This window comes from Pelodiscus sinensis, chromosome 4 (genome assembly GCF_049634645.1).
Source record: "Pelodiscus sinensis isolate JC-2024 chromosome 4, ASM4963464v1, whole genome shotgun sequence".
Lineage (NCBI taxonomy): Eukaryota > Metazoa > Chordata > Testudines > Trionychidae > Pelodiscus > Pelodiscus sinensis.
The window spans coordinates 108507467-108534631 of NC_134714.1; the positions used below are offsets into that span (position 1 = coordinate 108507467).

The 27165-nt window shown below is 42.3% G+C and overlaps 1 protein-coding gene across 6 annotated transcripts in view; it reads right to left on the reverse strand.

Annotated features, from left to right (window-relative positions):
* Positions 1–1130: 1130 nt before the first annotated feature.
* The window catches only part of TUB (TUB bipartite transcription factor), a 108758-nt gene continuing 82723 nt past the window's right edge, over positions 1131–27165 (reverse strand). For 3 of the 6 annotated variants that reach the window (XM_075928010.1, XM_006126330.4, XM_075928006.1), the window contains 9 exons: positions 23976–24140; positions 17910–17981; positions 16426–16544; positions 14877–15068; positions 14263–14375; positions 11206–11320; positions 3724–3822; positions 3152–3323; positions 1131–1828 (listed from right to left, as the gene is read on the reverse strand). In XM_075928010.1, coding sequence (XP_075784125.1) covers positions 1695–1828; positions 3152–3323; positions 3724–3822; positions 11206–11320; positions 14263–14375; positions 14877–15068; positions 16426–16544; positions 17910–17981; positions 23976–24140 — 1181 coding nt within the window. In that variant the 3' untranslated portion in view covers positions 1131–1694. The remainder of the gene's footprint in view (positions 1829–3151; positions 3324–3723; positions 3823–11205; positions 11321–14262; positions 14376–14876; positions 15069–16425; positions 16545–17909; positions 17982–23975; positions 24141–27165) is intronic. The other 3 variants (XM_075928011.1, XM_075928008.1, XM_075928009.1) reach the window with 1 other exon arrangement.

Consider the following 27165-nt stretch of genomic DNA (forward strand, 5'->3'; position numbering starts at 1 on the left):
ATGCATTGCTCACAGTCATTCCTTGATGACTTTTGAGATATATAGTGGAGAGCTTGTATTTTGAAATCATAGAATCATACAATACTAGAACTGGAAGGGACCTTGAGAGGTCATGAAGTCCAGTCCCCTGCCCTCACGGCAGGACCATGCACCGTCTAGACCATCCCTGACAGGTGTCTGTCTAACCTGCTTTTAAATATCTCTAGCGATGGAGATTCCACAACTTCCCTGGGCAATTTATTCCAGTGTTTCACCACCCTGAGAGGCAGGAAGTTTTTCCTAATGTCTGACCTAAACCTCCCTTGCTGCAATTTAAGCCCATTGCTTCTTATCCCATCATCAGAGGCCAAGGAGACCAATTCCCTCCTCCCCCTCTCCTCCCAGTGACATCCTTTTAGATACATGAAAACTGCTATTATGTCCCCTCTCAGTCTTCTCTTTCCTAAACTAAACAAATCCAATTCTTCCAGTCTTTCCTCATGGCTCATATTTTCTAGACCTTTCATAATTGTTGTTTATATCTCCCAGGTCTATCAGAAAAGTTTAAACAAAAGAAAAAATCCTATTTTAAGCTATTTGTGTGTCCTGAATTTGTCTGTAAGGTACACTGAATTTGCCTAGAAGAATTCACCTCAGTAGCTGGTGCTTTTAATTAAAATGTAAAATAGATTTGAATAGATATCAATGACTTTTACAATGAGAAATAAATATGAAAATTGTTTGTAACTGTAGATTTGACAAAATTCAATATCCAAAATCTAATCACAAGAGGCCAGATTAATGTAATATATTATCTCTACTACCTATCTCAGCCACTCACACAACTGGCTTAAAATAATGATGCATCTTTGTGAGGAACTCTTCATCCAAATATTTTATATCATTTGATACAAAATAAGTATCTGAATTGTTAGAGTGATCTACAAAGACCCAACATGCTGAACTGCTGGTATTCAGTCCCCCTTCAGCCCCCCATTCTAGAATTCCAATAGGTTTTCATTTGAAACAGAACTTAAAAGCAAATTGATGCTAAAACATAAAAAAATGACACTTTAGAATTCAAGTGACTTGTGCAACATTATTTTGTGCTTTCTACTTCTCCTTTTTCTCCTACTATAATTAAAACTCACCCTGCTCCTCCACATAAATAATAGCAACAAATCAAGTTCAGTCCAATATAGGCCTTCCGCCCTCAGGCTTGGTTTTATATTACACGAGGTCCTTGTCTGTTCAAAAAGTGCATCTTTTTTGGTGATCTTTTCTCCTGTCGGGCGATGTGAAGTTCAAAGTATTCCACACAATCTTGAGGTATGATCACAGCCTCTGAATACTTCTTAAACAGAAAAACTGACTTTTATTTTTTAGATCGCTTTTGTGGATTTAGAAAAGACACACCATTCGGAATGGTGTTTCTTGAGCCATGGCTCATCTCCATAACATAGCTTAGAATATCAGATAGGACTTTTATTTACAGAAACTTGATGCCACTTGCAGAAAAATATATAACAGATAAAACAATATTTCCTGAATGTCCTGAATGTTTTAAAGATTCCCATTATTTTCTCCCCAGCAATATGATGGTCCTTCAGAAAATGATTTTTCCCTGGCCTGTTTTGCATGAACCATAAATGATATCAATGTTGTTTTCCCTTGGGGCATACTGAGCAGTTGTGTGGAGACTCTACCACTTCCTTTTACTCACAAGCCAATTTGCTGTCAAAGCTGGAGAGGGCAATAGCAAAGGCTTGCAGTGCACACATTGGGTAGTTGTAGTCCATGGTGAATATATCCTCAGCCACACGGCCAAACTGCATCACTATATAGTCAGCTGCAATGAAAATCATAAAAGTGACAAGGAGTTATTTTTGTCTACAATGCCTATTAAATATACGTGTGCTCTATACCAACCCACTGCTCTCCCTCCCTCCCTCCCCCTCATGACGGATAGACTGAATGCTGCAACATGTATTCATACAAGCAGGCATGACTTCAATGGGGCTATTTGTATGAGGATAATTTGAACGAGGACAAGGCCTTCTGTGTGTTTTCTTTTAAAATGTTATTCAGGTAACTAATGGGTTTTTAAAAAGTCAGGCTTCTGGTCTCTTGCACTCATAAGCATGACATTCACCTCTGTGTAGAATACCTGGACAAGACTCATGCAGACATCATGCAGACATCGTGTGCTGATAACCTGCACAGGGGAGATTTTCATTCATACAAGACAGGATGTAATTCTGTTCTCATTAACATCAACCGAAACAAGTTCAGGCAGGCCGACAGGAAAAGAGGATTGGGACAAAAAGTGTGAGAGGGAGCAAGTAGGGGGGTAGCTTTTTGCTACTCTGAATGCACACACTTGACACAGAAACTCCGCCAGGGTAACTGTGCAGTGTGAAACTCAGCCTCACTCATGGCCTAAAGTGACATGCTGTGCTATGACCATGGTGAGGGGCTGTCACTGGTGTGCTCTGGGAGCCTTTCCCAATACTTGATCAAAGGTTTCAAACACCATACAGCTCTCGGAGGCTGACACTGCCAGTTCCCATGCATGAACTTCACAATGTTGTGGTTACCAAGCCTTCAACACCCTCACTCTCCTAGACAAGACACTGGTCTGATACATCTGTACCTTCCTTGGGTCATCTACACCTGTGGAAAGTGAGTGCATAATGCAGCTCATTCTGCTGCCTCCCCCAAGTGCTCCTATATGCCACACTGAGAACACAGCAGGGCCTGGAACAAGCCACAAATGGTGGGAATGGGAGTTCTCCAGCAAAGGATTAATGCAGTACTCTTGTGGAAAGGAGCATACTGGGGCAGTCCAGGGAATGGCACCATGCTGAATGCTACAGGAAATCCTGGGCTGCTGCCTAGTCCACAGGTAGCCCCAAGGAGGCTGCTCTAAATCAACACAGCCTGTTTTAATTTCACTGGGGACCTACCTGGCCTCTGCAGCAGCCCGGAATCCAGGGGGAGAAAGGTGGCACAAAGCAACTTTTACCCCTTCCCTGTACTTCAGTGAGCACAGCACAAAATCTGTACCAGAAGGTGTAAAACTTGATCTGACTTGTCAGCACGGAATCAGTGTCAGAGTATACACCAAACAAGCGTTGTGTTTGATCCGTTTAGCCAGGTGGGCTACACTTACGGTCATTGTCGTGAATAATTTGGAAGTTTTTCACCGAGGCTTGTGTGACTCGACCATGGAAATTTAGCACATAGGACTGGGTGTCATCATTCCAGACTGGAGTTTTGTTGTGCAGCTCAATGACGCTCTCTATATTTTTGTTCTGCCATCTTGCAAGAAGTGTTTCATGCTCCTGCATACATCACACATACAAACTTCAGGTTAGCACTCTCTGAGGGCAAAGGGGGTTAACAACTTCACCTGTACCTTCCTAATTGTCTCCCTTAACTTCCCATATCACAGTCCAAATAAAAACAAAACAAAGAAATGTAAAGTATTTTAATTGGAATTCAGCATCCAAATCCCATGAGCATCTTTGAAAATTCTAGCCCATAGCTGCCCTCTGATATGTATTATTCATTATTTGTAACATGGTAGTGTCTAGGAGCCCCACTCATAGACCAGTGCTGGGGGTTGTAAAAACACAGAATTAATCTCTAATATTCAACCTTTCAGAAGCAGAAACATAACGAAACTGGGTGAAAGAGGGCATCTTTAAATAATTTTAATTATTGAGAGACATTGTGACTTACATTACGTGGTCGGATAGAAACTCTTTCATGGTCCATATTCATTCCTGGTATGACCACACTCATTTTGCGAGGTCCTTTAAATCCCAAGACATTTGTTTCCTATAATTTTTTTGAGAAAAATATTTGTAATTCTTTTAAATCTTGGAAGTTAACTTCTTTAGCACAAAGGATAAAGCTGGGTCATCCACCCATTATTAGTTCACTCAAAACCCATCTGAAGTGCTTGCATCATCAATGCTAATAAACGCTTTGTCTTAAAAGTTCCGACAACAACAAAAAAATGGAAATGAAATAGTCTGCCATAAAGTTTCTCGTGACAAAGTATTTAGGACATGCTACATGAATGTAGGTAAAACTCATTCCCTGTTGAAACAGATATGAAATAACTAGTGATAACCACATATTCTGGTTATCACGATAAATTGCAGTTATAATTTCATAACCACTAAATGTGCACACACATCTTAATGGTCAGAGAGAAAGAGAAAGGGAGCTTAGTTACCTTTCATTCCACAGCCAGTACAAAAGCAATAGAGGAAGAGTTGCCAATTTTAGTATCTGTTAGTACTGATTTGATTTGTAAAGTCTTCAGATGTGTTAGACTTGGAGATGAGAATGGCAAAACAAACACACATGGTATCATGAAGGCAGGTTTTTTTAGTTACAGAGGCAGAGGTGATGGAGAAAAACACACTGATGCAGGGTATGTCCATGAAAAATATTGTATTTCATGTTAAATATAACTTTGCCCTATATCTACCCAGGTTTTAACGGTTCCCATTGCTGTCATATCCTAGTGTCTCTCAAAAGATAAGAACCAAAATCAAAACAGGCCACTAGTCTGACTTTGCTTTTCAGTTCCAACTTGTCCTCGGGTAGTTTGAGCTATGATCCCCACCCTCCCTATCTTCCAAGGGCAATAAACTGTGAAGGAGAGATTCTCCAATCACTCCACTGTGGTCTATCACTGTGCTACTGAAATCAGAGGCAAGCATTACCCTTCAGTTCATCTACCACAGTGAGACATCAGAAAATGCCAAGAACGTTGTCTACACTAGAACACGTGCAACTCAACTAGTGGGAATTTCCAAGGGACCCATGATTTTATTTGCCTCATTTTTGGGCACACAACTGGAAACACTAGGAAGGGGTTGATTTTTGATACAGGGCTGAGAGTGACTCCCCCTGGCAAACCAGAGCCCTTTCTGATGTGTCAAGTTGGGCTCCCAAAAATTAAGGTATGCCACATCTATAGACACTTTTGACAATGTCTGCCTAAAATTCCCACATGTAGATGAAGCCTTTGTCATACTCTAAATCTCGAAAATCACCTCTGTTATTTCAAAAAACATTCCAGGGAGCTTCCCCGTATCTTCCTACCAGTCCTGCAAAGGATTTTCAGCCATGCTGGATAATACATAAATGGATTTCTATGTCTCCAGAACAGTAACTGAAAGTTTTCTGCCAATTTTACAAAAAGCTTATGTCAAAATCTTTGACAGAGTTAAAAAAAAAAAAAAAAAGTCATTTCAGCTGGTAATTTCTATTTGATACCTTTCTGACAGTGAGACCCAAACCAGAGCATTTGCCAAAAGCATTTGAAGTCCAGTAGGTGCTTAGATAATGTAGCATGAACCATGTTCTGTGAATGAGACTCGTGCCTATGCTTATCTTCCACTAATTATTGAAATTATTGGTTTTCTATTCAGCGTCTTGAGCACTTCTTTTCAAGCAGAAATTGTGTTATATGCAATCCATTGAGATACCAATGTGGCTGGAAACCATGAAAGCTGGAGTTAAACACTAATGCTGTGTCACATTACATTATCCCCCTGAAACGTCAGTACTACAACTCTGCAGACTTTCTGCTCAAAACTAAAATTAATGCTTTTGCTACATGAAAAGGGAACTGAGGGGAGGAAAGTACTGATTTCACACTGTAAATTATACCATTGATGAGTAAATCACTAAAAGGCTTTTATAAAAGCGTCTATCAATGGATGTCATCATTTTGCCAACATCAAGCTGCAACATTAAAATTCAGTTCTGCATAAACATGGAATATATAAATAAAGCAAGTAGGGAAGAAAAGGAACTTAAATTAACTTCCCAACATATCATCCAAATAAAGTCAATTTCCCGTATCTCCTCTCCCTCAGCTCCACCTAATATTTTTGTTATAAATATGTTTTTATTCCAGGGCCTTGACTAGTGCTATTTGAAGGACATAGAACAAAATCGGATCAGATCCAACTGTAACTCCATTTACATGGATGCAAAGGAGCTCAACAGAGGATCTGTGGCCCAGTTCTTCTGTGCCTGTCAATGCAATAACTCCAGTCACTTTACTGCAGCTAGACTGTGTTAAATCAGTTGAAGAACTGCCCCTGTGTATTTAGGTGATGGATTGTCTACTATTGGGTTGTTCCTGGGGAAGGTATAATGGTGATTTATGATTTTAATCAGTAGAGTGTAGAACTTTTCCGTGCTCTAGCTTTTAAAACAACATAGTTTACATGTGGATTATCACGTGTTTTGTTATAATGATCCAGGGTATGTCTACACTTTAGCACTAATTCGAAATAACTTAATTTGAATTAGTTAATTCGAACTAAGCTAATTTGAACTAGTGCATCTAGACCTAAAAACTAGTTCGAATTAGCATTTTGCTAATTTAAACTAGCATGTCTACATTGAGTGGACCCTGAACTGAGGTTAAGGATGGCCAGAAGCAGTGCCGGCAGGGCATCCCATTAGGACTTAGAGCGTGGAGCTGCTGTCTCAGGCTAGCCGAGGGCTGTGCTTAAAGGGACCCGACCCCCACCCCGGACAGACAGTTCTCAGGGGTTCCCCTCTCGCTTGTCTAACTCGATGAGGGACAGCAAAGCAGTCCTGGCTTGGAGTGCCCTGAATGCCCACACTCAGCATATCACAGCACTCGGCCATCAGCCTGGCTGCACTTGCCGCAGGCTGCCATCCGGGGGGGTGTCAATCAGAGGGCTGCAGGAGAGCTTCCACCGCGAGGAGCCCGCAGAGCCACCCCAGTCCTCCCCATCAGGGGCTCGTACCCCATTCCTCCCTCACCTCCTTCCACTTACCCCTCCCTAGCCCCCCTTCCTGATGTACAAAATAAAGGACACGTGTGTTCAAAAATAGAAACTGTCTTTATTGAACAAAACTCGGGGAGACTGGGAAAAGGAGGTGGGAGAGGGGAAGAGAGAGGGTGGGAGAGGGGAGGAGGAAACCTGGGAGGAGGGAGCTGGAAGGGGGAAGCCAGGGGAAGAAGAAGGAGGAGAAGTATCAAACTAGGGTACACCATATCTTCAGTACTGTGTACAGATGTGATCTCCTCACCCCAGAAAAGATATTTTGGCCTTGAAAAAGGTTCAGAAAAGGGCAACTAAAATGATCAGGGGTTTGGAACAGGTCCCATATGAAGAGAGGCTAAAGAGACTGGGACTTTTCAGTTTAGAAAAGAGGAGAATGAGAGGGGATATGATAGAGGTCTATAAAATCATGAGTGGTGTGGAGAGGATGCATAAAGAAAAGTTCTTCATTAGTTCCCATAATAGAAGGACTAGAGGACACCAAATGAAATGAATGGGTAGCAGGCTTCAAACTAATAACAGAAAGTTCTTCTTCACAAAGCAAATAGTCAACCTGCGGAACTCCTTGCTGCAGGAGGCTGTGAAGGCTAGAACTAGAACAGAGTTTAAAGAGAAGTGAGATAAATTCATGGAGGTTGGGTCCATGGAGTGGTATTAGCCAGGGGGTAGAAATGGTGTCCCTGGCCTCTCTTTGTGGAAGGCTGGAGATGGATGGCACGAGACAAATGGCTTGTTCATTGTCTTCGGTCCATCCCCTCCAGGGTACCTAGTGTTGGCTGCTGTCAGCAGACAGGCTACTGGGCTAGATGGACCTTTGGTCTGACCCAGTACGGCCATTCTTATGTTTTTATGTTCTAAGCTCAGGGCTCAGGGTCGGGGTCTCACTTGACCACCTTGATTTTCATGCAAACCTGCTCCTGGGTGGCCAGGCTGGCAGCTATCCTGCCCTAGACGGCCACTTTCCTGTGCCTAGTGCGGAGGTCGTGGACATTGGAGGCTTCCCCCCAAACCTCGATGAGGTCCATGATGTCCGCACTAGACCAGGGGGGCGCCCGCCTCTTGTGGCCCTGGGCAGGCTCCTGGGAGCTGCCAGCCTGGTCCCGGGAAGAGGCGGAGGGCTGGGTGGCAGCAGATGGCTGGCTTGTGCCGTGCCAGGTGCAAGGTCTGCTGGCTGGGTGCTGGCAGGCTTGCACCTGGCATGGGCACCGTAGCCAGACCGTACCCCTTTAAGGGCTCCGAGGCCGGGAGGGGGGCAGACGAGTTTCCCTGGTGGTGCCCAGAGTGGCCACCAGGGAAAGCTGGGGAGGGCTAGCCTCCCACTAGTTTGAATTAAGGGGCTACACACCCCTTAATTCGAACTAGCTAGTTCGAACTAGGCATTAGTCCTCGTAGAATGAGGTTTACCTAGTTCAAATTAAGCGCTCCGCTAGTTCGAATTAAGTTCGAACTAGCGGTTTGCCTGTGTAGCGCCTATGAAAGTTAATTTGAACTAACGACTGTTAGTTCCAATTAACTTTGTAGTGTAGACATACCCACAGATAATACTAAAATCCACGTTCCACACACCCCAACTCCTTCCATGCAAATAGTCCCATAGGGAATACAAAAATTGGAATGATGACAGCTACTGTCTTTCCTTGGTTTCATTTCTTCCTAGCTGGACTACATACACACACCAGTGACCAAAACTCTCGCAACATCAAAGCACACGAAGGTGTGCTCTCTACCTCACTATGCAAGCGACTGAGAGCCTAAGCAACAACCAGTGAAGTGAATGGGCATCTTTTCAAGGACTACAATGGAAACTGGATCTGTTTTTTTAATTATCTAAGCTCCCAGTTTCCAGAGTTGGGGGCAAGCTGACTTGTGGGCTATTCAGAACTTAAAGGAGTGCTGAGTGTGGCAAACAGTCTTGCTGCTAAGCTCATAGCCAGACCTCTGCCTCTCATTAAAATCTTATTTCAGATACATTTACAAAAGCACAGCTATTCTGAAATTGGCCTTTAGGTGCTGCTAGAGATTTATTAATCGGCTGTTTTGCTGTCACTACGAGAGTTTCAGTGGTGAATGCATAAACACTGAAAAAATCAGCATTTGCTCTTACTTCAGCCATAGTGCTGGGAACATAACACAGAGGGGAAATGCACAATTAGGGATTTCAGAGCACTTATCTCACAATTAATAATGATGTGATTGCCAGTTTTTTATTTTGCTTGGGTAAATGAGGCCTGCTGGTCAGATTCAGTATGTTGGCTGATGCTGGCATAGCTTTCTCCAGGAGACATGATCAATACTCTAGAACTGGAAGGGACCTCGAGAGGTCATCAAGCCCAGTCCCTTGCCCTCATGGCAGGACCCAGTACCATCTGACCATCCCTGATAGATGTCTATCTAACCTGCTCTTAAATATCTCCAGAGATGGAAATTCCACAACCTCTCTAGGCAACTTAATATGCATTAAGGAGGAATTGGGTGCATAGCAATCCTTTTCATATTGGACAGCTGATGCTTGTTACAGTAGGTAGTTTTTGGTCAAGGGAAACCCAAGGCTGGAATTAAAAAGGTCACTTTAGGATAAAGTCTTGGAAGCCGTCTGTGTGGTACTTTACCACACTGCATTTGTGCTGCAATCAGTTAACACAATAGGCAGTGTCATTAACCAAATCAAATGCAGATCTCCTTGTGTACTGTGGCCAGAATCATACTACATTTGCAAATCTCATAACTTTTTTCTGAAATACTAGAAGATCAATTAAACAAGTAGCTGTCTTAATTATGTAATTGTTATTTATAATGTGTGCGTAAGTTTTAAACATGCTGGTCTCTTAACAGGGACATAACAAACTCATTAATCTATTTTAGCCACACTCCCCAACAGTGGGTACGCTTTCCCCTCTTACTTTAGTTTTATGCGTGTAGGTACTAACTCCACTGAACATAGTAGGGGTTTTACCTGCAAGGTCAAAATAGCAGGTGATTACAAGCAAATGATGCAATGCTTCAATTTGCATATTTTAGAATATGATAAAGGTAATGCTGCAACAGTCAGTAAAAATAATTCACTAGACATGAAACTGAAGTCTAAATATAAACTGAAGTCAAATGCTTGGGTTTATGATTTGAAAGGTGCTGGCTGAAAATCTGAAGCGACAGGCCTGAGGGGGCCCAACAACAGAGTGAAGGAGGGAGTGATGAGTTGGGAAAATGTATCTGCACGAAGACAGAACCAACCCCATGTCCCAATAAAAGAGCCATGTTAATGTTGGGAATATTACTGACACTGTTGCCTTGAGTCAGGCCCAAGGAAGTGGAGGAGCCCCTCTTTTTGGTTGTCATACGCTGTCGATCCTCCAGGTCATTCAGCGCACCACTCTTCCATCCAGACCAGTGAGGGTAACCTAGACTAGCGGGTGAGCCACAAGAGTGGCCCTCCTTCATCTCAGTGGGTCGCAACACTGTCATAACCAAGATGGTTTCCCAGAACACGGTAATTTTGCTAACTGCACTTGTGTACCCAGAATTTGTGAGCTGTGTCGACTGAACCATTGCAGGGCTTTGATTGGATGCAGAGAAAGCGCCTGCCTCTCAGAATAAATGTGTGCAATCAGCGCACACCTCGCTTCACACGCCTTTGATTCAGTGCATGTCACTTCTATAACACCGGTAGGAAAGAAACCTATGTGGATGAACACGAGCGGAATCTGGCACCCCTGTGCATGGGCAACGGTAAACAAAACGTCTTGTGGGCCACACATAGAACCTCAAGGGGCCACAGGTTGCCCACCACTGCTCCAGACAGATTGTTTCTTATAGCCTGAGGCTCAGCCACTTGAACTGCAGGGGTAGGAGTTGGTGTGGCTAGCTGGGCCCCATCATACTGAAGCCAGAGGTAGGAGAAGGTTGGATGTGCCTGCTTCCTTAAGCGGGAGACATTTGCTCCCTCTTACTCTCTGAGGGATAATTTTAGACCTACATGCCCAGCTCCTGTGAACTCTGGTGGATCATACCCACCATCTCCAATCTTGTCCCCGCAGTCAAAGTTCCCACTGAGAGAGGCCTTTCCCAGAAGTTGCATACAGGGGTGTAAAGCATTCTATCTCCATAGTACCATAGCTCTGAGGTCTTATGAATGGAGATGGGAGAGGAGTGGCTGTCAGATGGCAATCTGGCTGGAGATGAGGCATATAGGTGGATACGTTTCTTACCTCTACTTCCTGCTAAATTCCCTGGTCTTCCAGAGACACAAAACTGGGAGTCTGAGTTGCTCAGGGAGTAAATACTGACTTACACCAGCACAAGCAAGAAGAAAACCAGGCTCAAGGTTTTGGGAACAGTTTCCTACTCCTTGCAGTCTTGGCAAGTGAGCATTACTTACATAGCAAATAGCAGCTAGCTCCTGACGCAGGTTACTTGCTTCTAGGGTTGATGTTGTTTTCATTGGATTTATTCCATTGTCATATACCGTAAACTTAGTTCCCATAAGATTTGATCTATTGAAAAACAGAAAGACAAATTACTTTTCTCCACAAGAGACTCTGAATTATCTAGTCCCTTATCATATTAGAGCCTCAAGTGGTAAAAACCCATCATATTCAAATAACTGTAAATAAAGGGGCCATCTGAAATCCTAAATATACACACACCTCTGGGAGGCAGGATATTATAAGATGCATGTTATAGGGACTGACCCTCTTATTGCTGGGAGAATCAAGAAGTAATACATCAGCTAGAAAATAATCTGTACACGTCCAGTTAATCTACAGTGCCATTTTCAATATATATCATCTGTCAAAAAGAGTTAAATAATTTGACTATCATATATGGTGCTTAAGACGCTCATGAGGCTGAGTTGGGAACTTCTGTTGGGTTAGTTGGTATTTTAGTTGGACTTTTTTTTAAAGCTCTATCAAAGGTGCCTACAACAACAGATAGGTATTTTTCTGTATATTTTTGTAGAAATCTAAAGACATAAATAACAAAAATATGTGTGTGCAGTAACATATATAATTCATGAGAAAGCTGTGCAATAAAACGTATTTACTCCACCATGAGCCACTTAATTATTCACATCAGGTTTGACATAAGTCTGGAAATAAAAGGATTGCCACCAAGGGATGAACATGTTTCAACATCTTCCGACTGTTCAAGTAAAACCAGCCAACTAACTAGCCAGAACAAAAGAAACAAAAACAAAAGAAACAAAAATATGCTGTCCTCTCGGTCACAACTCGGGAAGCTGTGGCTCTGGGCGAGCACCCTAACTGCCTCCCCCTAAAGTCTGGCTTCCTTTGAAGAACAAACTTTCCAGTGTCTCAATTTCTCTTAGAATTGGTAAAAACATTTTTAAAAAAGTATAATACTGCATCCAATTTTTAGTCATTAGTGCTAATAGACAGCAGATAATGTTTTTTTCACTGACATCGTCATCAACAACCATAGGCTCAACGGCCATTGGTGTCCGATGCCTCCCTCACTATTTCCTTCCATCTTTCCCTGTCCAGTGTGGAGTGGCTTAGATTCTGTAGACTAGCTCTGCACAAATCTACTATATCATCTACCCATTCTCTGTGGGGTCTGCCTCTCCTATTCGGACCATCTATTATGTCGAATACCAGGGTCTTAACTTTTCACTCGTCGTTCATTCTGCAGATATGCCCGAATAGCTGCAACTTCCATTGTATAACCTTCTGTAGTAGGTTCTCTTTCGGCTGTATCTTCCTATATAATTCCTCATTGGTGAACTTCTGCATCCATCCTATTCTCAGGATCTTTTCATAACAACTCCTCTCGAATGCCAATATCCTTCTCTTTGAATCTTTAGTTATCACCCATGTCTCACATCCGTACAACATGCTGCTAAATACACACGTTTTCAAGACACTCAGCTTCATTCCTAAGCTAATCGCTTTACTTTTCCAGATCTTATCCATCGCCTTCAAACTCGCTCTTGCTTTCGCTATTCTAGATGCTATTTCCTTCTTACAGTCTAGATCATACGTCACTGTGGGTATGTCTACACTACCACCCTAGTTTGAACTAGGGTGGTAATGTAGGCATACCGCACTTGCAAATGAAGCCCGGGATTTGAATTTCCCGGGCTTCATTTGCATAAGCCGGCCGGCGCCATTTTAAATGCCGGCTTGTTCGAACCCCGTTCCACGTTCCACGAGGCATACAGATAGTTCGGAATGGCTTGCTAGTTCGAACTATCTTGCCCGTGCCGCGTGTAGCCACGCGGCACGGGGTTCGAACAAGCTAGCATTTAAAAATGGTGCCGGCCGGCTTATGCAAATGAAGCCCGGGAAATTCAAATCCCGGGCTTCATTTGCAAGTGCGGTATGCCTACATTACCCTCCTAGTTCGAACTAGCCCGGTAGTGTAGACATACCCATAATGTGTAAATAATTTTTTAACAAAATCAGTTTTCCCCCTTTTATATAAAAGTCCTAAAAATGTGTGTGAAAATATAATTTGAACATTATTAATTATTACTATTGTGTATCTATTGTATAGTAGTAGAAGCCAAATATCTGAGCCATTTGCCCTAGGTACTATAGGCACACATAATATAATATAATATATAATATATAATTTATAATCCAAGCAAAAAATGAGACGTAAGTGTATATTAACAATACAAGACAAGAGGGGACAGGCAGCACACGGTTTTATAAAAATTACTCCACTTGTAAATAAATGCAGTTTAAGACTTTTATTAAAGGGCAGGAAGCCAGGGCTAAAATTTTCAAAAGGAGCTAAAGAGCAGATTTTCAATTATACTCAAAGCAATGGGAGTTGGGTGCCTAATGTGCTTAGATGCTTTTGAAAATCCCCTTAAGGACCTAAATAGCTTCAAAAAATGGCTCTTAAGCATTCCCCATTAACTTGAAATAAGATTTAGGATCCTATATACCTAAATCACTTTTTAAAATGGTAAATGGGACTTTGGTACTTTTGAAAATTTTACCCAGCACCTAGAGTCACATGATATAACCAAGGGCATGTCTACACTTGCACCCTAGTTCGAACTAGAGATACCAATTCAAGCATTTGAAATTACTAATGAAGTGGGAAAAAATTAGGAGTAATGTTAGTTCAAACCAAGGGGTTTGGTTCGAACTAATGCGTCCCGGAGTGCACTTTCACTTTCAGGACAGCTGGCATTTGGAGTAATGTGCCAGCGAGACCATGCTAATGAAGCGCGGGATATTTAAATCCCCACTTCATTAGCATTTTCAAATGCCTACATTTGCATCCCTAGTTTGAACTGGGGTGCAAGTGTAGACATATCCCAAGACTTTAAGAGTCACGCCTCTGTTTAATTTATAGGGACCATCATTGCAAAGACACTGAACATTCTGTTCAGAAAATGTATATTCCTTCCTTCTTTCCCTCTCTCTCTCTCTCTCTCTCATATGCTTAAAATGTTTACCTTAGTTTTCCAATGAAACTCTCTCCACCTCGAGACAGATCAGTAGGGTCTATAGAGATGAGGTAATTAGAAGTTTTGCTCTTCTTTCGCTTCCTTCCAGCTAATAGAAATACCTAAGGAATGCAGAAAATGTCACATTCTAGAATGTCACAGAATGTGTAACACCCCATCCACCAAATAAATGGACAACATTCCTTAGGTTTAACATCATCAGCAGAAACAGTCACCTGAGACTTAGCAAAAATGGGTAAAAGCCAGCAAGGCACCGTGACTGCTTCTTCAATCCATTATTTATGGTTTAAATAATTAAACCTGATATGCTTTCTTAAATGTTTAATTCTAACTTGTACTGGCTCCTCAAAAGGAAGTGAAAATAGAAGCCTTTAAGTCTCAAAGGACAAGGAGTCTCAATTGCTAATGATTTTAGCTGCCAGACATGGATCTTAAGACCAAATAGTAAGATAAAGAATGGGAAAGTAAATATAATGTGGCAATGCACAGCATAGTACCAAACTCTCAGTTGAAGAAAATGTGTCATTCTATCAGCCACATAAAAATTCTGATTGTTTTAAATTCAGGTGCAACGGATATGTCATCCAGGAATATTTTATGACCTTTTTACCATCCTCCCTTTCCAAGTGGAGGTAATAGGTAGGGTACATTCCTCGGTCCATTCCTTTCTTGTCTCTTGTGATTCGGCATTTCACAGTGATGCCCTGGGGAGCGGGTCTCATGGCAAACTCCTCCAAATCATCAACATCTACAACAGGCTCATTTGTGGAAGGGCTGGGAGCTGAGGCTGCCTCCTAGAAGAGGAAGAAAGATCACTTCATGTTTAATTTATAATGACAAAGGAAAGACTGAAAATGCAGGATTTTAAAGAAACATGCCAGGAGCTACACTGCAGCAACAGCTTTTCTTTAACAAAAATTAGAGTGGCAATAGTATATCACATTGCCTTCTTTCTGTTCTGGTCTCCTTACACCTTTCAGATGCTGCAAAGGGGTAGAATGTGGATGCAAATGATCAGAATCTTCTTCCCCCTACCCCAGTGCAAAACTGATAGAACAGTCTCCTATGCCAACTGCACAGGACACATACTGGTAAAAAGGAATCAATGAAATCTCAGGCCATTTCACCCATCCCTTATTTTTGGAGATGTTCTTCTGCTCAACTTTTTCATTACTTGCTTGTCTGAATCCTGATATATATCACAGCAACTCTTTCTCTCAAGATGTGAAAAAAAATGTCCCTGTTAAAAACACTGTCTAGAAAGAAAATACAGGACTATGTAGCACTTAAAAGACTAACAAGATGGTTTATTAGATGATGAGCTTTCGTGGGCCAGACCCACTTCCTCAGATCAAATAGTGGAAGAAAATAGTCACAACCATATATACCAAAGGACACAATTAAAAAAATGAACACATATGAAAAGGACAAATCACATTTCAGAACAGAAGGGGAATGCGAGGGGGGGGGGGTGAGGGGAAGGTAAATGTCTGTGAGCTAATGGTATTAGAGGTGATAATTGGGGAAGCTATCTTTGTAATGGGTAAGATAGTTAGCGTCTTTGTTGAGACCGACGCATAGAGTGTCGAATTTTAGCATGAATGACAGTTTCTTGCCATTTCAACCAGAAAGGACACTGTCTCAACAACTTAATTACCTGCATCCTGCTGCAGAAGCCTTTTAAATCTGCACTTGAAAGGGAATCCTCTGAACTGTCATTCATGCTAAAATTCGACACTCTATGCATCGGTCTCAACAAAGACGCTAACTATCTTACCCATTACAAAGATAGCTTCCCCAATTATCACCTCTAATACCATTAGCTCACAGACATGTACCTTTTCCCACCTCTAATACCATTAGCTCACAGACATTTACCTTCCCCCCCCCCCCCCCCGCATTTCCCTTCTGTTCTGAAATGTGATTTGTCCTTTTCATATGTGTTCATTTTTTTAATTGTATCCTTTGGTATATATGGTTGTGACTATTTTCTTCCACTATTTGATCTGAGGAAGTGGGTCTGGCCCACGAAAGCTCATCATCTAATAAACCATCTTGTTAGTCTTTAAAGTGCTACATAGTCCAGTATTTTGTCTAGAAAGAAATGACACAGTTAATATTAATCTACAGGCAACACTTTTGCCTTCTAACCTTGTTTGATTTCTTGCTTGTTGCAGAGCCAGGTCGAGTGTTGCTGTTTAACTGGGAGGAACTTGAGCTGTCTTCGTCATCCTCATCCTCTTCATCAAAATTCATGCTGCTTGAAATGCCTGAGGAGTAAGCAAACAGGTTTATATGAAATGTGAAAAGACTAAAGCTGTACAGACCTGTCTGCAGAATACAAACTATGATTAGTATTTCTTCAATTATTACACCTAGAAGACCCAGGTCAGATTGGGATCCCAGTGTGCTAGACACTGTACAAACATATAGTAAGAGGGAACTCCTGCCCTGAGAAGCTTTACAATCTAAACAAACAAAACATACAAAAGGTGAGAGGAAAGGAAGTGTCTTCTTCCCATTTTCAGAGAGTGAGTGATTTACCCAAGAACATACAGAGCCAGGAACTGAATCCTAATCTCTTGAGTTGAGTGCTTTAAATCCGAGATCATAAAAGCACAAATCCCACAATTGTATTGGTAAGGGCAGCCCCTTGCTTTGGGACCTAAATAACTGGAAGATGCACCTCACCTTGGTAAGATTTAATAATTAGCTATTCCTAAGGTCCTATTTAATTTGTTCTATTACAGAATTTTCAGGTCCCACAATATTAGGCTTCTGCCACAATTTTGATTTTAATTCGCGTATGTCACATTATCCACAATTTTGCATAGATTTTGAGGTTTGAAACACACACTTTTCCCCTGTTAATACCATTTATCCAAGCTGATGGCATGTGGGGCTTAGGCTCTCAACCCTGCGCAGGGTAGGGGTTCCTGCTGTCAGTCCTACACATTAATGGGTGTAATACAGTTTCAGCAAAATGTCTGGTTATCAAAAAAATTAGCAGACACAAAATAACACTTGAATGTTAGTATTGTTCCAGCAAATTATTCTTAAACAAATAGGTCTTCTTTGTCTCTTCCAGATTACCACAATTAATAAAAGTCCATTATTACTTTTGTGATTTTTTTTTTATGTTTTGTCCACAATGCTGCCACAATTATTTGACAATAATCCTGCAATTAAGGTAGGGCCTTAGCTATTTCTGTATGATATCCTAAGGGCTGCTCTTGACGTAAGAAAAAAAAACATAAAATTAAACTCTGTTTTTATGTATGTGTTTGTATGCAAAAATCAGATCCGTACAGAGGGAATGCCTTAGATCACTGATCCATTTCACAAGCAGAAGGTCTTGGTAGGTGTGGGGGGGAGAGTCTAGGAAGTTTAGTGGGCCTGGTTTTCCCAGAGAGTTTTACGTAGATGAAGCCACCTTTCAGTTTTGGTCCAAATCTGAAATTACAGCTTGATTATACAATATGTTCCAAAAATATTAGTTGTTTTCCATAATTTTGGTGAAGAATTTCCACGATCGTTAATTCAAATGCTGAAGAGTAAACAGGACGATACAAAACAAAGATCCTTGAAGCCAAACAAAGAGTAGAGCAGGGTTAACTTCTTCCTTCTGTACTTACCTGGCACATGATCCAGGGCCACAAGACTGGATTGGGAGGTGGAAGTGGACCAGGATGTATTTGCATGGGGATCTGGGAAAGGAAAAAATCCATGGTCTTGGTTCTGTAAACCCTTAATCACATGAACAATCCTTACTTAACGAGAGGACAGACACAAGGCCCCACACAGCAAGCAGTATGGACTTGCTGCTCTCATTTCTGCTACCATAACTCTCAGATAGTCTCCTTTATAAAAGCCACCCCTGATTGAAGATTCAAATTTATCTTTGGCCCATGGTATCTGGTGTTGCCTCCCATTCAGTATCTGAATTAAAGGAGAATGAGCTGGGTTATAGAACTGAGGTTACAAAATGTATTAGTCGTGGTCGCATTGTAAACCTTCTGTGGCTGAGTTCTTCATTGGGAGTCTGTGGTCTCCTCTGTCATCTTCATCTGTGTGTAATTCAGTGGTACACACAGATTCAACAAGAATATTTATTCAATAAAGTAAAAGTATTTATTTTGCAGCAAGCAAAGACTGATCCAAACTAGTGCATAGACTCGAATATATTAGCGGAAATGCTTGTGACAATATTCTTAGGTGTGAATTTTGACCCTGATGGCAGTTGTGTTTGACATAGTTTTTATTTTATTTTTTCCTGTATTTTGTTGCTACTTCCAAAAACTTCAAATGCTCATCCTCTCTCAATTGCACAGGGGTCAAGTATATGCATACCCATGGCTAAGCACCCCCAAGAAATGCAACAGGAGTGGTCCCATCATTCACTGCTTTCATTCTCCCTACTTTGGAAATAAATAAAACAAAAGTGGCATCAACAGAGCACCTGCTTTTGTAGAAAAACTTGTCAGCTATATACACTGGCCACTTGAATTTCCGCAAGAACACTGACGATCTCATGTAAGAAATCAGTGCTTCTTGCGGAAATACTATGCTGCTCCCGTTCAAGCAAAAGTCCTTTTGCGCAAAAGCTTTTGCGCAAAAGGGCCAGTGTAGACAGTTCAGATTTGTTTTGCACAAAAAAGCCCCAATCGCGAAAATGACGATTGGGGCTTTTTTGCGCAAAAGCGCGTCTAGAATGCCATGGATGCTTTTCCGCAAAAAGTGCTTTTGCAGAAAAGTGTCCATGCCAATCTAGATGCTCTTTTCCGCAAATGCTTTTAAGTAAAACTTTTCCGTTAAAAGCATTTGCGGAAAATCATGCCAGTCTAGACATAGCCCTTGTGTATAAGGGAGTCAGAGCTCATAGATTAACTGGCTTTTTGGCCACATTGCAAAGACCGGTACTTACGTACCATCCTCATACATGAATACAAACTCCCTGAAGTGAATGTGATTACATGCCCCTCTTCATTCTTTGATTCTCATTGAGAACCTTAAAAGCTTTTTAAGCCAATTTTTCAAACCAGAGCCAGGAATTACAGTTGCTTTTCTAACGGATATTAAGAATGTTAGATGAGTTGGAGGGCATGACACTGAACCATGTGAAGTTAAGCTAATTAGCGTTAGCGTATGTGAATTAGTAATAACGTCCTTTGCTACCTTGGAAAATTGGTGTAGTCAACTTATCGAGTTCCTATAAATGCCAAAAGTTGAAGCAGCTGAATCTTGGAAAGGGATGAAAGACAAAGAGCTAAAATGCAGCCGCAGCAAAGTCATAGAACAAGTAGAATCTTGTGTATACCTCGGAAGCTCAATCAGTGCCAATGGCGTTATCGAGGATGAGGTTAAAAGGAAATGTTTCTTAGCCACAAGTGCTGCCTGGAAATTGATGGAATTATGCACTGTGAAAAACACTGCACTTGGTATCAAAGGACAAATGTATCAAAGCAGTGTACTAACAGTATTATGCTGTGGCCCAGAAGGCTGGCAGCAGTAAAGATGAAATACGGCAGGTGTGAAGTGAAATGATTTTAAGATGACTGAATAGGTTAGGAGAAGAGGAGGATATTAAATCAGTGTACAGGCTTGGCTACAACTGGAAAAATTACAATGTTTGGGACGCTGCAGGTGACAAAATAAATGATAGGATGCTAATGAAAATAATTCAGACACAATCAACACCAGTCCGACCACCAATTAGATGGAAGGATGTTATACACAGGGGCATGATCAGGCTGGGTTTTATGGAGAAATAAGTCAAGCAGTGGAATGAATGACAATGTTGCGCTGTGTTCCCGCCCATGTCTGGCAAAGCAGCTCTGGGGTGGATTTAAAAAAGCATTTTTTCAAATACTGACATGCAAATTATATCCCACATTTGTGAGGGCAACCTCAGCATTCCATGGCCCATATGGGCACTGGCGCATAAAAATAAGCAGGGAGCTGAGCATACTAATATGCAGTGACATGAACAGCTATTTTATTTTAGTCTGTATTTACACCCATTGTGCATTACCCAGGTCTCACTTATGTAAGCACCAGCAAACCTTTGCTAATGTTTGAAGCATCTTTTGGAAACCTCCTGAGAATGATTTAAAGAATCTCCTGTTTCAGCTTTGTTCCCAGAAAGCAATTTTGTGTGCTGCTCGAAGTACTGCACAAATCTCTTCTCTCAATCTCAAAGCAACCACAATTGTACTTCCAGCTGGCAATGAAGAATTAAGACTATTCATACTGTTCCAGTCACAATCATTACAGTGGCATTAATGAAACCGAAAAATGTGCACCTACACGTTAGATTTTCATCTGATTTTTGCTACAATCCGAGGAAGTGTGTGTGTGTCCTTCTGACTCATTCAGTGACAAGGAAGGCTCAATGTTAAAAATATCAACATCAAAAGGGCAGAATATTTCCCACAGGAAGAGAATAATTGTAGTCGTGGCACTTTCCAGCAGATGGGGAAATCAAATAAAACATTTGGCATTGCCTTGCAAGGAGAGTATTGCCTCTGCGACTAATGTATTCTAAAACCTCTCTTCTCCTAACTGAAACAGACATGTTGGGTGTTCCTGGGGGAGCAGACAGGCATCTGTTATTATTGGACACTCACCACAAAGATCCTGTCAAACAGCAGAATGTTTTCAAAACAGGCCTAAGCAATTCCAGGCCTAAGCACATTAGGGCAAGGCCTTTCCTACAATGAGCCTTGCCCTAATGTGGCTTTCCCCTTCCCCTTCCCCACCTACCCATAAACAAACGGAAAGTGGCTTATGGGCAACTACTCTTCTCAAGAGTCCCACAGGAGCATGGTTCTTTAGTGTCATGGTGACATGACTGTGGAACAGTCCAGGGAACAAGGCGGAACCACTTGGTCTGCACCTGGAAGTCGCAGCCCTTAAACAAGTGTCCCAATGGGTATTGGCACCTCCCAGGATGAGAAAGGCTTGGCTAACACTTCTCCTTCTCACTCCATGGGATGGCAAACCCCACCATCCAACAAGAACATCCCAGGGAACCTCTGCTGATTGAAACCAGCTTCTGGTGCTTTGTACCCACATAGGGTTGGGAGTGAGCCACTGATGAAGCTAAATGCCAGCGACCTAATTTAAAGTCTCCTGCATAAACCTTTAGGCGAGGTGTGCTCTGCACACTACTGCTGGCAGCGTACTGGGCATGTGTCTCTACAAACAGCCAGCCAGAGAGAGAGCAGGGGAAGTCTCCAGATGCAGGGAGCTGACAGCCTTTTCCTGCCACCAATCGCCCCCAGCGGGGAGAAGCCCAACTCTTTCTCTGCTGTCTCCCTGCTGTCAGAGCCTTCCCCCACTCAGAGAAGGATAAAGACTCCAGCAACACAGGACACTGCACTGCTAAAAGCAGAGAGAGAGAGAGGGAGGGAGAGAGAGATACCTATATCAGGGTACGTCTACACTTGCTCCCTAGTTCGAGTTAGGGATGCAAATGTAGCCGACCGAAATTGCTAATGAAGAAGAGATTTAAATATCCTGCGCTTCATTAGTATAACCTCGCCCGTGTGTTAGTCTGCTCAACAGCGGATTCAAACCAGGAAGTGCACTATGGGATGCATTAGCTCACATCAAACCCCTTGGTTTGAACTAACATGTCCCGGAGCGCACTTCCCAGTTCAAATCAGCTGTTGAGCAGAATAACTTGCAGGCAAGATTATGCTAATGAAGCGCAAGATATTTAAATCCCTGCTTCATTAGCAATTTCAGTCAGCTACATTTGCATCCCTAGCTTGAACTAGGGAACAAGCGTAGACATGCCCTCATAGAGCTGGAAGGGACCTTGAGAGGTCATTGACTCCAATCCCCTGCCCTTATAGTAGGACCAAGCATCACATCAGCAAACCACTGAGCTATCCCTCCCCCCAAGGAATGGCTTGGGTGCGGTGAGAACATTAGGGTATGTACTTGCATATACAGCCACACCTTAAAGGTACGTCTTTATTCTATTCACCTAAGCCAGGCCTTATCAGTCACACCACTATTTATTCCTGTGCTAGGACTACTACACTGCATGCCGCCATAAAAAATGAGCAGGGTGGGCCTACCTTTACTGCCTACCCAGCATGCCAGTTTTAACATAAAAAAGGAGACTGCCCCCAAATAATATATTCCAGTGGTTTGATACCAGTGGTTTGACTTAACTTAAACATTGGTTTATAATTAGAACTGGTTAGAATTTTCTACAGCAACATTTCCCCTAAGAAATTGTCAATTCTTCAAGAGCAAAATATTTTGTTCAAAATTTCCGATTTACACAAAATTTCATTTCCAGGAAAAAAAAATGAAAAAGTGAAACACTGCATTCTGATGTCGTCAAAATGAAACAGTTCTGTTTTTCATTTCAAAATGACTTTTTATTTGGCATTTCTTTGATTTTATATTATTAAAATGCAAACAAAAAATGTCAAAATCAGAATAAAGTGTAGGTATTTTTCAAAATGAAATATTTTGTTTGGAATTTGATTTAAAAGAAAAGTTAAAAAATGTTGTTTGCCTTCTGTTTCAGAACAGATTTCATTTTTTGTTAATTTGCAGAATTTATCAGGAAACAGAAGATTTTTTTTTTCACCGAGCTCTATGTATAATTTCTATATCAACCAATTTTTGTGAGCCAAGTGATTGGCTCAAAATGTTTGAGCCATGATTTAAGGGGCAACCAATAAGCTGGTCAGAACAGTCTCTGACATCCAAATACCCAGGGAACTTGGGAGAAATATGTGCATTTCAGGCTGCATTGCTCACATCCACAGTATGAAACTTTTGAGATAATGAATCTCAGTGAGAGCTGCTCTACAAAAAGAAGCCGGTATTTTGAAAAGAACAATCTATTCTCCACAAGTCAAGTTCTCACTTAAATTTTGCTCTTTGTGGACTATGTGTATATTTTTAAAACACCAGTTTTTCCCTACAGAGCAACTTTGGCTAAAGCCATCTTAACTTCAAAGGTTGCATGCTTAAAAAGCAGAACCATGAAGGCTTCTGGAAAGCATTGTGAAGATTTTAGGATTTCTTTCTTCCTAAGTTACCACTGCTAAGAGATAACATTGTTGCAGAAAGGGAGACAGATACAGACACACACACATGATCATTTCATCCCTAGTCAGGGCTGCCCTTGAAGAAACCCAGAACATTTGAGAAATATGCTGCCAAGAAGCGTCACAGAATACACAGAAGTGTCATTTTCACCTTTAGGAGGATGAACGTAAGATGTGAATTTGTGAACTGATACTATCACCAGTTAATGTTCTGCCTTCTGATTTAAATGTGGCCTTCACAGCTCTCCTCCACCTTTTTGATGCGTAAGTGTGTGGATTTCTCTGATCCTACAAATCAGACAGTAAAATTCATGAATGAGAGCTTTCACACTTTGATTGCAATGTTGCACTGAAATATGGGAAAGCCAAGTCCCAGAGTGCACATAGGTCTCTTGCTGCATGGGCCATTGGGAAACTCCATTACTATTATGGAGGTCAAACAGCTGAGCAACAAGAGAAGGATGATGATTACTCACTGAAGGAAAGACCTCGAGTGAAATGGTGAAAGAACATGAAGACTATGTCTTAGATTAGAACCAGGCTACCCGTGGGAGTAGAAGGAGTTGCCAGACTAAAAGAGGGGTAAACAACAAGGAGCATAAGTAGGTAGCTTTGGCTACTTACCCTTTTTCTGCATGGTTACTCTAAGATCCTGCCTGCTTTGTTGTCGGCCACTAGCCATTGTCTCTCCGTCATCTTCACTGTGGCTGGACTGCCCCACAGTAAGAATCTGAATTTGACTTCCTACCTCCTGAATGTCGTCTTGAAAGGCTGCAGGGCCATCAATTCCTGTCAGACAACAGCAAAGCCTAGTCAAAGAATTACTGAAAAGCTAATCACTGTCAATTCAGAAATACTTGTATGTCATCCCATCTGAGAAACACAGCTCAGCAGTCTACCAGCAATTACATTTTCATGATTAAAATGGTCTTCAAGACAAGCAATTCATTTGCATTCCAAACCCTTTTGATATCTTCCCAGAGATCAGACTAGCTCTGTGACCTGGAAGAGAGTATACACAGTACTGGTATACCTGGGAGTTCATGGAGCAAAAACCGCTTGGCTTCAGAATATCCACAGCTGATGCTGCCTCAACGAATACTCTCTTTGATGCTGATGTAGAGCTTTCTGAAGCCCTAGAATCATAGAACCATAGAATACAGCTGGAAGAGACCTCAGAAGGTCATCAAGTCCTGCCCAAGGCAGGACCAATCCCACCTAAGTCAACGCAGCCAGGGCTTTGTCAAGCTGAGACTTAAACACCTCTAGGGATAGAGATTCCATCACCTTCCTAGGTAACCCATTCCAGTGCTTCACCACTTTCCTAGTAAATAGTTTTTCCTAATATCCAACCTGGACCTCTCCCACTGTAACTTGAGACCATTGCTCCTTGTTCTGCCATCCGCCACTACTGTGAACAGCCTTTCTCCATCCTCTTTGGAACCTCCCTTCAGGAAGTTGAAGGCCGCTATCAAATCCCCCTTCACTCTTTTCTTCTGAAGATTTAACAAATCCAACTCCCTCACGGTACGTCTACACTACAACGTTAATTTGAACTAACTTAGTTCGAATTACTTAATTCGAACTAAGCTAATTCGAACTAGCAAGTCCACATTGAGTGGACCCTGAACAGGGTTTAAGGATGGCCGGAAGCAGTGCCGGCAGGGCATCAGAGGAGGACTTAGAGCGTGGAGATGCTGTCTCAGGCTAGCCGAGGGCTGCGCTTAAAGGGTCCCGACCTCCACCCCGGACAGACAGTTCTAAGGGGTGCCCCGCATGCAAAGCAGTCCTGGCTTGGATTGCCCGGAGTACCCACACTGGGCACATCACACCACTCGGCCATCAGCCTGGCTGCACTTGCCGCAGGCTGCGATCTGGGGACAGGGGGCAATAGGGGGGCTGCAGGAGAGCTTCCACCCCCAGAAGCCCGCAGAGCCAGCCTAGTCCTCCCCATCAGGGGCTCGTACCCCATTCCTCCCTCACCTCCTTCCACTTACCCTTCCCTAGCCCCCCTTCTTATTGATGTACAAAATAAAGATAACGTTTCTTCCAACATTGACTCTGTCTTTATTGAACAAAACTGGGGGAGACTGGGAAAAGGAGGTGGGAGAGGGGAAGAGAAAGGCTGGGAGAGGGGAGGGCAACTAACATGATCAGGGGTTGGGAACAGGTCTCAGATGAAGAGAGGCTACAGAGACTGGGACTGTTCAGCTTAGAAAAGAGGAGATGGAGCGGGGACAGGATAGAGGTCTCTAAAAGCAGGGGTTGGGTGGAGAGGGTGCATTCATAAAAGTTCTTCCTGAGTTCCCATAAAGAAGGACTAGAGGACACCAAAGGAAAGGAATGGGTAGCAGGCTTGAAACTAGTAAGAGAAAGTTGTTGTTCTTCCCAAAGCAAATAGTTAACCTGTGGAACTCCTTGCTGCAGGAGGCTGTGAAGGCTACAACTAGAACAGAGTTTAAAGGGAAGTGAAATCAAGTCATGGAGGTTGGGTCCATGGAGTAGTCTTAGCCAGGGGGTAGGAGTGGTGTCCCTGCCCAAAGTTTGTGGAAGGCTGGAGAGGGATGGCACGAGACAAATGGCTTGGTCACTTTCTTCGGTCCATCCCCTCCAGGGTTCCTAGGGTTGGCCGCTGTCGGCAGACAGGCTACTGGGCTAGATGGACCTTTGGTCTGACCCAGGACGGCCATTGTAAGCTCAGGGCTCAGGGTCGGGGGTCTCAGTGGACCCCCTTGATTTTCATGCATACCTGCTCCTGGGTGGCCAGGCTGGCAGCTCTCCTGCCCTAGACGGACACTTTCCTGTGTAAAAGCTATTTTACAGAACTAGTGGTTTTCGGAACTGCTGAATCAAATGGAAAGTGTGTATGTCTTCTCTGTGTATGAGCACTGCAAGAAGAATGATTTGGTGATTTCTCCTTTGATTATAGCATATCCATTTCCTTGAGGTCTATCACATCCTTTTCATGTGTATTTCAGGGGTATAACACAATCAGACATTGCTTAGACTCTTAGCACATTAAAGTGAGAAATAAGTTGAATTTCACACACTAAACCAATTTTAAGGTACCAGCAGACGTCTTTCAAAATTGTTCATGCTTGTGAATTTTTTCACGAAAATGATGGTGCGTCTTCTTCTAGTTGGACCCCACCAAACTGCTTATTTGTCAGCAGGGACCCTAATGGGAAGAGAAAGCCTCTCTATTTATGATATTGGGTACCATATTTAGGTACCTAAATTATTTAGTAGGTGCCTAATATGGTTATTTGGGCCCATAAAGATTTAGTCGTTCAACTTGATGCGTTGATGTTTATAAACCGAGAAGAATTATAATATTAAAGCCTCTATTGTATTATTATTACATTATTTTTAAAAAAATCTAACTGGTTTCAAGATTAAGCTTGGTAAGTTTATGGAATGGATGGTATGCTACAGTTGGTTGTCTACCATAGATTGTAGGAAACAGCCAGATATGGGCCACTAGAGGGGGAGGGGAAGGGAAGGGATCTTAGTTACTGCAGTAAATTCTTTCCCAAGTGTCTGATTGCTGGGTTTTGCCCACATGATCTGCAACTAACGGATCACCATATTTGGGGTCCAGAAGAATTTTTCCTCAGTTAGAATGGCAGAGACCCTGGGGGGTTACTCCCTTCCTCTGCAGCATGGAGTACAGGGCATTTGCTGGTTGGAACTAGAGTAAATGATGGATTCTTTGTAACTTGAAGTCTTTAAATCATAATCTGAAGCTTCAGTAACTCAGCCAGAGTTATGGGTCTACCACAGAAGACGGCGGGTGAGGTTCTGTAGCCTGTAG